The following is a 12452-nucleotide window of genomic DNA, read 5'->3' as shown; positions in this document are numbered from 1 at the left end:
CACTGCGCTTCAAGCTGGGCGACAGAGTGAGACCCTGTCTCAACAAAAATAAAAAGAGTTCACCATTTGGGCTAACATTGTTTCCCTTGCATGAGAACACTGGAGGTTCCTTGGAAAAACTGGACCAAAGAAAATCCTAATTGACTGATAGAGACTCTCCCCATGGATATCCTGATGATGTTAAGGAGGAAACGAAATACTGTCCTGTTTCTGTGTTTGGAGAAAAGCTCTCTATCAGAGGCCAGACCATGAGGTGTTAACTAGAACAAGAATAGCACAGATTGTACCATTTCATTCCAGGGAACAGACATCTACTTAGTGACAGCAGACCTATTAGTAATAGATGACTGCCTTCCTTGTGATAGTATATTTCTTACTTTATGCCAGTATATGAGCAATACATGTTCAATTTAGTAGATTTCATAGATAAAACTAGAATGGAGTCTGAGGAATAAGAAAGACTGAATTAAGGTGGGAGAAGGAAGGCTTAAACATTGCCAGAGTGGAGGCAAACCTGTCATGAGACAAGGAGTTTGTATGGATAAATTACTCAAAAGGTATTTTAATAACAGACAACATAGTAAAAGTTATAAAATAAAGACCATCTTATATTTGCAGATTCGGGTGCTGTGTTTACATTTGGGAAAAGTAAATTTGCTGAAAATAATCCCGGTAAATTCTGGTTTAAAAATGATGTCCCTGTACATCTTTCATGTGGAGATGAACATTCTGCTGTTGTTACCGGTTAGTATTATAATCCTGAATGAGGACAGTAATACTTAGAAAATTCTAAATATTTTGTTATAGATATGCTGCTGTATTTTAAACATGTTGAAAATATTATCAAAAGTGTTGTTTTTTACTTTGCCAGAGAATTCTTCACAAAATAAGTCATCAAGAGCATCTTTTACATTTTAAGTTTCCTTGGTATATTTAAGTATGATTTTCTATACACACAACTTTCTTGGAATGAATCTATTTCAATATAATTAAAAAAAACCTGTTACTGTATAATTTCAGAAACTCTTTTCCACCTAAAAGAAACTGATGATACATAGATGAACAAGGTAACTTATTTCAACACAGAAAAGCAGTGACATTTTAAAAGTATAGCTTTTTATTGCTTTGTGATGACCTCATCTTACATTATGTGAAAAATGCTTCAATTGATTATTTCTTTTTCCCTCCCACCAGGAAATAATAAACTTTACATGTTTGGCAGTAACAACTGGGGTCAGTTAGGATTAGGATCAAAGTCAGCCGTCAGCAAGCCAACATGTGTCAAAGGTTTGGGATCTTTTTATCTTTTCACAAACTGTATAAAGTATTTTTGTGTTGACTGTGTAGTTCTTTAATGTCATAAATAATAAAGCCTTTAGTTCTTTATTTTCTGACATTTGCTTGAATATTATTAGCATTTAACTTATCTTTTATATGATATTCAGAACTGCTTTTATATGTTAGGGTCTAAAAATCAGATTGATTTTAAATCCAGGGACCACAAAGGAAGTAATGATTTTACAGTATTGCATTTGAACATCCCCCATCTTTTTTTTTTTTTTTTGCTTGTTTGTAAAACTGCTTACATATTACTGTTATTGTATATACAGAGAACAAACATATGTTAGAAATTTGAGCTTTTCTCATTTAATAGAGTTGTGGACATTGTGCTTCTATTTAGTTGCTGGTTTTATAAAACATACTTATTCTGCTTTATATAGTGACTAGGTGAAGTAAACGAAACATCGAGACTAGGGATTGATTAGTACTAGTGTAAAAGAACAACAAGATAAAATATTTAAAATCAGGAGTATTCCAGAAAATATTAGATGTATATACCCTTACAAAGCTTTCTGGATGTTATATGCAAAACCTCTGTTTGGGTATAACCTGTGAACATCAGCTAAACTTGAAAGGATGATGGAGATTCCTTGAGATGTAATAAGAGCAGTATTTTTTATCTTCCTGGCTAAATTTTAATTTCAGCTCAAAATTTCAGTGTAGCTTATCATATTAATGCTGTTTATGGGAATTGTTATGGAACTTTTAAAGTATTCCACGTATTCAAATAGTGTTTATTGAGCATAGTCTAAACACTTGGGGATAGTCACGGTGACCATGACCCTTACTCTCAAATATCTTATCTAATAGACAAGCTAACAGGATTGTTTAGACTATGGGATCCTTGAGACCAGGGATTCTTTCTTAGTCATCTTTTTGCAGCCCCTATGCCAAGCACTTAGGAGATGTTCTTTAAATGTTTTTTGAATATGTAGATGAATGAATGAACAACTTTGATTCATAGGTGTATGCCTATCAGTATTGGTCTTTTGGTTTTTCATTGAATATGGTAGAAGGTGAGCTTGATAACGGTGATGGCAGGTTAGGTAATGGATCAGATTGGTGAGGAGGCAGCATAATAGAATACAGTGGGTCTCAGCACATATTAATTACCTGTGAAGTTGTTTTTTTTATTTTTTGAGACTGGGTCTTGCTCAGTCACCCAAGCTGGAGTGCAGTGGCGTGATCTCTGCTTACTGCAGCCTCGACCTCCTGGGCTCCAACCATCCTCCCACCTCAGCACCCCCTCCCCGAATAGCTGAAACTACAGGCATGCACCACCACACCCAGCTAATTTTTGTATTTTTTTGTAGAGAAGGGGTTTCACCATGTTGCCCAGGTTGGTCTGGAACTCCTGAGCTCAAGCCATCTGCCCGTCTCGGCCTCCCAAAGTGCTGGGATAATAGGTGTGAGCCACCACACCCGGCCTACCTGTGGAGTTTATAATTATATATATATAGATGCCTAGCCCCTACTTCAGACCCACTGACTCAGATTCCGTAGGGATGGGGCTAAGATATCTATATTGTATTCCAAGCTCCACTGGTTATGATGGCACACAACCAGTTCTGAAAGCCTCTGGTTTGCTAGTTAAGAACATTGACTTTGGAATCAGACAAGCCTGCTATTAAATCTCGGTTCCATCACTTAGTTACCATTTGTCCTGGACTACTGTTCATTTTCATTGCTGTGAAATAATTGTCCCATTTTTAAATATTTTTAGCTCTAAAACCTGAAAAAGTGAAATTAGCTGCCTGTGGAAGGAACCACACCCTGGTGTCAACAGGTATAGTGCTCAATCTGTATGATTTCCTGCCTGACTTTGAGAACTGAGGTCTCATTCCAGTAACGTGGCTTTGTAAAATTAATGGAGATTGTACTTTGGCAACAGTAAAATTAGGGTTTTTTAAAATGTCAATGGCTAGTACACGTTTGCCTTTGCAAATATACACATAAATGTCAAATGGCTGAAGAAAAAGCTTCTTTTCTTGGATTATATCATGGGACAGCATCTCCTAACCTGTGTGTCCACCTTAAGGGCTGGTTATTCCTGTTCTTGCTCTTCTCTCTTCCTTACTAAGGGTGAGTGAAAGGCACCCAGAAGGCTGTTGATGTGAGTGAGCACAATTCCCATCAAAATCCATACGAGCTTTTGTATGTGTGTGTGTGTATGTGTGTTTTTGTAGAAATTAACAAAGTGCTTCTAAAGTTTATATGGAAAAGCAAATGACATAGAAGAGCCAAAACAATTTTGAAAAATAACAGAATTAGAGGACTGGCACTACCTGATTTCAAGACTTGTTGTAAAGCTACTGTAATCAAGACTGTGGTATTGGCAAAAAGATAGACAAAGATTAGTGAAACAGAATAGAGTCTACAAGTAGAGCCATATGTATATGCCCATTTGATTTTTGGCAAAGATGCCAAGGAAATTCAATAGAGAAAGGATAGTATCTTCAGCAAATGCTGCTGTAACAATTAGACCTCCAGGACCTGACCACTGAGCAGTACTTCCTACCACCTTCCCCCTGCCCCTGCCCCTTGCCCCGCCCCTCCCCCACCACCACTTACTCTGTCTTCAGGATGTTTTCACTGCCTCAGCTCCTCTCCACCTCTCCATACCTTGCCCTTTCTGAAGTGCCTTTTCTCTTTCTCTTAGCCTTTTCAGATTATTTCTTGAGATCCCATTAAGTGTTACTTCTTCCATGGAACATTTTGTGACTGTTCAACTTTGTGTTCATTTATTTGTTTGAATTATTTCAGCATCTCACCAACTCTGGTTTGCTCCATGTGTGTGAAATTGTGCACTCCAATTGCATGTAACCTTGTAGGTATTTTCCATTTGAAAGCTAGTCTTGTTTCCCCAATTAGGTTTCCTCTTTTCCTAAAAACAAAAAATAAAAATAACAATAACTTTAAAATTTTTACTAATTCAGGCTGATTTTGCCCTCATTTCACCCTATAATTTAGCAAGGCTCTAACTTCACTTATATATTTATGACATAGATAACTAATTTATGTGTTAAAAATCTTCATTAATTTACAACTTACTGGAAATGTTTATAATCTAGGCTTGATGTACTTTTTATTTAATTAACAGAGTAATTAACAAGCATTTTTACATACTTTAAATGAGCCAGATGCTGTTCTAAGAATTTTACAAATCTCAACTAATTCAATCTTCATAACAACTCTGTGAAGTAGGTACTATTATTATCCCCATTTTATAGATGAGGAAAATGAGGCACATGGAGGTTATGGCTTGCCCAAGGTCCCACAGCTTTGGTAAGTGGTAAGCCAGAATTTGCACCCAAGCAGTCTGGCTCTGGAGTCTTTCCTCCTAAACAGAGTGCTATGGTGCCTTCCTATTTAGCTAGGAAGTTAAAATAAATACAACATAGAATTATCATGTTTCTAATTAGATTCTTCTTGGATTTGCCTCGTTTTACTTATTTGTACTATTATATCTTAGCTTTAATGGGTACAGAAGTTAAAATTAATGGACACATCTCTTTTAAAATAGATTTGCATTTTAAACTAGTTTGGAAGTGACTTTCCTTGTTTTTACTCTGAATTAATAAAGTGCTATATTAGCAAGAAATAAATACGTTCCATGCATTCTGTTCATTTCAATTGCTAGTTACATTCTAGATTGATTTCTAAAATCTCACAAAAATATGTGGCCTTGCTTGTTTTGCTTTATTTTGACGATGAAATGAAGTTGTCTCCCAAATAATAGGATGGTGATAGCTTTCAACTTTCTTCACTGTTAATAGAGGAAATCGCTGCTATACACTGACCTGTCTCATAAAAAGGGGGACTCTATAGTCTATTGATGTTTTCTTTTCCATGTGCAGAAGGAGGCAATGTATATGCAACTGGTGGAAATAATGAAGGACAGCTGGGGCTTGGTGACACTGAAGAAAGAAACACTTTTCATGTAATTAGCTTTTTTACATCCGAGCATAAGATTAAACAGCTGTCTGCTGGATCTAATACTTCAGCTGCCCTAACTGGTGAGACTTGTTTCTTTTTCAGTCTGGGACACATTCCTTTCCTGTAGATCAATATATGCCAACTCAGTAAACCGACGGAGCATTGCTGTTTAGTTTTCTGTCATCGACTATCTATGTGCTTTCAGGAAACATTTAAAATATAACTTTAAATCTTGACATACTGCAATTTTATGCTTATTTATGCTTATTTTATGCTTATTTGTGCTTATTTAAATATACATTTAAAAAGTAATTGGCAAATAAGCTCTAAGCTATGCCGTCTGTCTACTACTTTAGATATTCTTAAATATTATTTTTGTTGTGTGCTCTTAAAGTTATGCTTGCAGTTTTAACTGAAGTTGCTATCAGAAGCATCCACAGAAATCTGTTGCAGCATATGTTGTTAAAATGTGGTTTGTAATGGTCATTGTACCTCTCTGCCCTCCCTACCAAAAGCCCATATGAGACATTTCTTTAAAATTTGGAGCCAAGATCAGCTTGATCTCACTGAAGCTGCTGGTTAGCTGCTTTGTTTCAAGCAGGAGACTGTGTAACATCCGGTTTTACTCTATCAGGAAAGTCAGAGTTGTCTCTGAAGCTCAGTCCTTTAGATTTTGTCAGCCCTTAAGTTAGCATTTTGACATCCTTCTTTCAGCTCTTATTTTCATTTATTTGTTTTGCATTATTAAAATGCTTCAAAAATTTAAATTATTTAAAATATATAAATAAATAAGTCTTGATAATTCCTTTCTAAAATATTTTTCCTAGGTTAACTTTTTCTGGCATCAAAACCCTTATCAGAAATTATATAAGTTACGTATTTTTGAGATGCTATACATGCTATTATATCTTCATTCTCTGAGGCTAGATTCTGTGTTTTCAGGTTTCAATTATAAGGAAAAAAATATGTAGTGAAATATGTTTCTTCTGTTCTTTTTTCGAAACATCATTTCCACAGTGCTCTCAAGAGCAAGGTCTTCCAGGCTTTTTTGACCTGCAGGTGTCTAATGTGACCTGTGTTTTCAGTTCAGTTGCAGGTAGGCTGCTTGGAAGGAGGAGAACATTTCTGTTTAGAGATATTAGAATGGGAAAGGGTGATTGTAGGAAAGGGCATTCTGTCTTTGCTATGGAGATAAAAATATGGCCAGAACTTAAGTGATTTGCAATCAGGCTATTCTGTGTTCTTTATCATTATAGAAGCATTTCACAATATAAATTGAACTCTTAAGTAGCTAGCTGGTGTAAATGTCTTAATAGTACTTTATTGTTAGGATACATAATTTTTATGAACTATAAAATAAATGGTCTTTTGGAAGTATAATAGCTTCAGAGCCTGGCTACCTTTTAAAACCTTTTCTCCCCTTTTTATTTTTCTTTATAGAGGATGGAAGACTTTTTACGTGGGGTGACAATTCCGAAGGACAAATTGGTTTAAAAAATGTAACTAATGTCTGTGTCCCTCAGCAAGTGACCATTGGGAAACCTGTCTCCTGGATCTCTTGTGGATATTACCATTCAGCTTTTGTAACAAGTAAGACATATTTTGAAGTCATCATGTTATCTCCCACTTCTGTGTTGTTATTAAATTAATAATGAAATGATATATTCTCTGGTTCTATAGAAATAATGCCATGGTTGTCCATGTAATGAAATTATTTTGGTCTGTTTTAGGTCGCAGCATTTCCCCATTTATATAATAAGAGTTCATAATTTCAAACTCTGCCTGACATGATCACTTTTTAGGTGAATATAGAGAGCTCAGCATGGGATATGGTTTCCTTTGGTGGGACTTTCTCAGCATTCCCAACTTCTCCCTTTCCTGGACCCACTGGCAACCTTTTCTTAGTTAAAATATTTGAAACGTTGGGCTCTAGCTGTTATAGTCTATATCTATACTAGTAATAATAGAGGAAGTGTGATTATGACTTTCCATCTAATTGGTGGGATTTTTTAACAGTAAAAACACCAAGAGGAAATAGTTTATGGACCCTCTTAGACAAATCTTTAAATATTTATTTTATACATTTACTCTTTATTCCATATACCACAGGCTCAGGGTTAAAAAGTGGTAATTCACTCATTTCAGTGCCCCCTAAAGTTAACCAATGAATTGGTAGCAGCATGATACCAAGAGAGAGTAAACCTGACTTTGTCAGTATTTTTCACCACTGCATCCCTGGTGTCTTGAACAAACTGATAATCAATAAATATTATTGAATGAGGGAGAAAGTGAATAAATGAGGAATTCATTGCATTCCTTGAGGCAACACTACCTACCAACTTATTGGCAACTTTTGGCTCCTGGAGTTGGTATAGTCTGTACTTGCTTTGTTCATGAAACAAAAACACAAATGGGAAAATAAGCCAACCAAACAACAAAAATACCAAGTAAAAGCATTGTATTATATTTGGGCTTTAAGAAAACTGCCTGAATGTATTGTGTGAATGAACTCTGCATTAGCCATTAGGTGAACAAGTGGAATAGTTCATCTTAACCAACAGGCATTACATTGAGCTTTTTTTTGGTTTGTTTTTAAGCCTTTTTTTAATTAAAAAAAACTCAGCTTTATTGAGATATAATTCACATACCCTACAATTCACCCATTTAAGGTGTACAATGGAATGTTTTTTAGCATATTCACAGGTTTGTACACAAAATGAACTTTTATACTAAGCATTTTGCTGAGATTCATTTTCATCAGCTGATATGAACTGTCAGTAATTTTCACACTAGCCATTATTTTATGACTTTAATCACTTAAAGCAACTTTTTATAAATTTTAGAAATAACTCAAACATAAATAATATGTTTACTAAATTAATATGTATTTCATGATAGAGGAAAATGTTATATAGAAAAGCATTATTTTTTTCTCTTTGTATGTTGAATTTGTAGATCAGAAAAAATGGATTATTTTTAATTTTTAATATTTGTGGGTATATAATATATAGTGGGTACTATATATATGTATAGTGGGTACTATATATATGTATAGTGGGTACTATATATATATGTATAGTGGGTACTATATATATATGTATAGTGGGTACTATATATATGTATAGTGGGTACTATATATATGTATAGTGGGTACTATATATATATGTATAGTGGGTACTATATATATATGTATAGTGGGTACTATATATATGTATAGTGGGTACTATATATATGTATAGTGGGTACTATATATATGTATAGTGGGTACTATATATATATGTATAGTGGGTACTATATATATGTATAGTGGGTACTATATATATATGTATAGTGGGTACTATATATATATGTATAGTGGGTACTATATATATGTATAGTGGGTACTATATATATGTATAGTGGGTACTATATATATGGAATACCTGAGATGTTTTTATACAGGCATGTGATGGGCAATAATCACATCATGGAGAATGGGGTATCCATCCCCTCAAGCATTTATCCTTTGTGTTACAAACAATCCAATGATACTCTCTTAGTTATTTTAAAATATGCAGTTATTTTGATTGTAATCATCCTGTTGTGCTATCAAATACTAGAAATTATTATTTCTAATTTTTGGACCCATTAACCTCCCTCCTACACACACCCCACTACCCTTTCTAGCCTTTGGTAACAATCCTTCTACTCTTTATTTCCATGAGTTTGTTTTGATTTTTACATCCCACAAATAAGTGAGAACATGCGGTGTATGTCTTTCTGTGCCTGTTTTATTTCATTTAACATAATGACTTCCAGTTCCATCCACATCATTGCAAATGACTGGATCTCATTCTTTTTCATGGCTGAATAGTACTCTATTGTGCATAAGTACCACATTTTTTCTTTTTTTTGAGACAGAGTCTTGCTCTGTTGCCCAGGCTGGAGTACAGTAGTGCAATCCCGGCTCACTGCAACCTCTGCCTCCCGAGTTCAAGCGATTCTCTTGCCTCAGCCTCCTGAGTAGCTGGGATTACAGGCGCCCACCATCATGCCCAGCTATTTTTTTTGTATTTTTAATAGCGACAGGGTTTCACCGTGTTGGTCAGGCTGGTCTTGAACTTCTGACCTCAGGTAATCCACCCACCTTGGCTTCCCAAAGTGCTGGGATTACAGGTGTGAGCCACCGCGTCTGGCCCCACATTTTCTTTATTCAGTCATCTATTGATGAACACTTAGGTTGCTTCTAAATCTTGGCTATTGTGAACAGTGCTGCAACAAACATGGGAATGCAGATATCTCTTTAATATACTGGTTTCTCTTCTTTTGGGTATATACCCAGCAGTGGGATTGCTGGATCATATGGTAACTCTGTTTTTAGTTTTTTGAGGAACCTCCAAACAGAATAGTTTATTTCCTAATAAAAATACAGAACATATTACTAAGATAGTTATGTTTAAGACTTCCTACAGATTTTTCACCTACTAGTATGTTTAAATGCTCATGTTCGTGTTTTAAATTCATGTTCTCAATTCAAGTTCATATTATAAATTATATAAAATATTCAATTTTTAGATATTATAGATAAATAAAATCTATGGAGTTTTCAGATATTATCCCTGATTTCTGTGTCTTTTCATCTGATATGTTAATGGTTGGGTCTGAGCATTTCACCCAATGATTCACTGAATTAGGTGTAGTACAATAGGGGATATAAGTAAATGAGTAGGGGTCATGGGAACTGGGGGCAGGAATTTGTGGAGCAATCTTCAGAGACTGGAGAATAGAGACTTGGCAGTGTGCGTAAGATCAGAATCCTGGGGAAGGTAGCTGTCAGAGCCAGGTAGATAGTTTGAGGAATCCAGATTTTATAAAAATTAATAAGCCTAAGTGAAGTAGATATAATTGACATGAAATGATCTATTCTTCATGATAAATGTTATTTTATTTTTTATATATAAATAATAAAAAGACCTTGGAATTAAATAAAACATTTTATATGGATTAAAAGCACTCACCTTCCCCTTTAAGGAAGGTCCTACTGATAGCTACAGGAAATATCTTTTCTAACCCTTTATAGCAAGCTCGTCCAGCCCGCAGCCCAGGATGGCTTAGAATGCCGCCCAACACAAATTGTAACCCTTCTTAAAACATGAGATTTATGCACAGACCTTTTCTTTTTTTAGCTCATCAGCTATCGTTAGTGTTAGTGTATTTTATGTGTGACCGAAGACAGTTCTTCCAATGTGGCCCAGGGAAGCCAAAAGATTGGACACCCGTGCTTTATAGGTAAAACATTTTACTTTAAAAAGTTGACACTGTGAGAAACTTCAGCAACTTACTATGTAAAAGTCATTTTAAATGATATTTCTTATAATACCAAGTTGATTAAAATGTAGTACCTGCCCTTCTGGAGTTTACAGTCAAACTATAGGATGTATAGTTTTTCCATGTACAAAGCATTTTCAAGTACAAATATATTTCATTTAATCTCTCAACCACTCTGGGAGAGAGGTGGTCGTATCTCGGATTCCATATATGCAGGCAGGTTTATAACACAATTTTATTCAAGGTGGATGCTGCAATTGGGTTGCAGAATCAGAATTCGAACTCCAGTCTTCCAGTTCTAAAAGCCTGAACAACTTCTGCTAACATGTAGTTTCTCTCCATATACAAGAGGAAGAGGAGGACGTGGTAGCAACTAATAATGACCAGGCACTGATTATATGTTCTATGTGCCTTTGAATGCATTAATTCGGTTATTCCTATGAAACAACCCTATCACATAGGCACTTTTATCCCCATGTTACAGGCCCAGCGATTGAACAACTTGCTCAGTATGACTCAGTAAGTGGCAGAATCCAGATGCAGACAAGGCAGTCTGACTCTGTAGCACATACTTTTTGCTACTGTGCTAGACCAATAACTGCAATACACAGCAGACCATGATTGGTAACATAAGACATTTGATAGCAGAGTCTTACATGAGATCAAGAAAGAAAAAATATTATTTCTTGTTAGGGGTGTCAGGACATATTTCAGAGAAAGGGTGGTATTTGAGATTAACCATGAAAGATGGAAACAACTCTGAGAGAGACAGAGATGAGGGAAGAACAATCCAGGCAGAGACAAAAACGTGCAGAGATATAGAGACAGAAAAGTAAATCATGTATTTGGAGATTATTGCATAGTTGAGTTTGTTTAGAGGTTGTTTGTTTAGAGGTTAGGGATCATGGATCCTAAAGGAATGTGAACCCCTGAAATGATATGCTAAATTTGGTAGGTGCATTTTTTTTTTTTTTTGAGCCAGGTCTCACTCTGTTGCCCAGGCTGGAGTGCAGTAGCATAATCACGGCTCACTGTAGCCTAGACCTTCTGGGCTCAAGTGATCCTCCCACCTCATTCCCCTGAGTAGCTGGGACAAGGATGCTTGCCACCACACCCGGCTAATTTTTGTATTTTTTGTAGAGACTGGGTTTTATCATGTTGCCCAGACTGGTTTCAAACTCCTAGGCTCAAGCCATCCACCAGCCTCGGCCTCCCAAACTGCTGGGATTACAGGCATGAGCCATCACACCCTGCTGGGATATGTACTTTTTTTTATAGAGCTGTCATCAAATTCTCAAGGGAGGATGTGACTCAAAAGAGAGTCATCAGGTTGGGAAGTAGATAGAAAAACATGACTGGTTAGTAGTCCGGGAACCTAATATGGAAGGTCTCTTGTAACAGTCTGCAATTTATACTTGATACATATATTTTTTTTTTATTTGGAAGTGTCATAATTAGAGCCTTGTTTTTGGAAGATACATCTGATATTGTGTGGGTATATTAGACTAGAGGTAGGAAAGACATTTGGAAAACTTGATCCAGGTGAAAATTCATGTTAAGGTGTAAAGGGAATCAGGAATCTATAGACAGAAATGGAGAGAGACTCATCAGGACTTAGGAACCAGTTTCCTATGGGAGGCAACAAGCATGGGAAAACAGAAGGGTGCTAACTTACTGGGCACCACTTTTGTGCCAGTGTTTACTAAATACTTCATAGAAAACTGTGGTCCATAAAACTTCATTTTCTGTGCAGATCAATTCAGAAAATCAATATAGCTGTGTTTACAGTATTTGAGCAAGTTCTAAGTGGTGCATATCTTGTGCATTGGCTGTCCCACACCTTCCCGAAGTTCTGTGATTTTCTAGAA

General features: G+C 35.8%; 1 protein-coding gene across 13 annotated transcripts in view; it reads left to right on the top strand.

The window, feature by feature from the left end:
• The window catches only part of RPGR (retinitis pigmentosa GTPase regulator), a 60085-nt gene that overhangs the window by 3493 nt on the left and 44140 nt on the right, over positions 1 to 12452 (top strand). For 12 of the 13 annotated variants that reach the window (XM_055267887.2, XM_055267885.2, XM_055267883.2 and 9 more), the window contains exons 2-6: positions 619 to 744; positions 1195 to 1287; positions 3065 to 3127; positions 5199 to 5357; positions 6718 to 6867. In XM_055267887.2, coding sequence (XP_055123862.1) covers positions 619 to 744; positions 1195 to 1287; positions 3065 to 3127; positions 5199 to 5357; positions 6718 to 6867 — 591 coding nt within the window. The remainder of the gene's footprint in view (positions 1 to 618; positions 745 to 1194; positions 1288 to 3064; positions 3128 to 5198; positions 5358 to 6717; positions 6868 to 12452) is intronic. The other variant, XM_055267890.2, reaches the window with a different exon arrangement.

This window comes from Symphalangus syndactylus, chromosome X, assembly GCF_028878055.3.
Source record: "Symphalangus syndactylus isolate Jambi chromosome X, NHGRI_mSymSyn1-v2.1_pri, whole genome shotgun sequence".
Classification (NCBI taxonomy): Eukaryota; Metazoa; Chordata; class Mammalia; order Primates; family Hylobatidae; genus Symphalangus; species Symphalangus syndactylus.
This window is presented reverse-complemented; position numbering and strand designations above follow the sequence as displayed.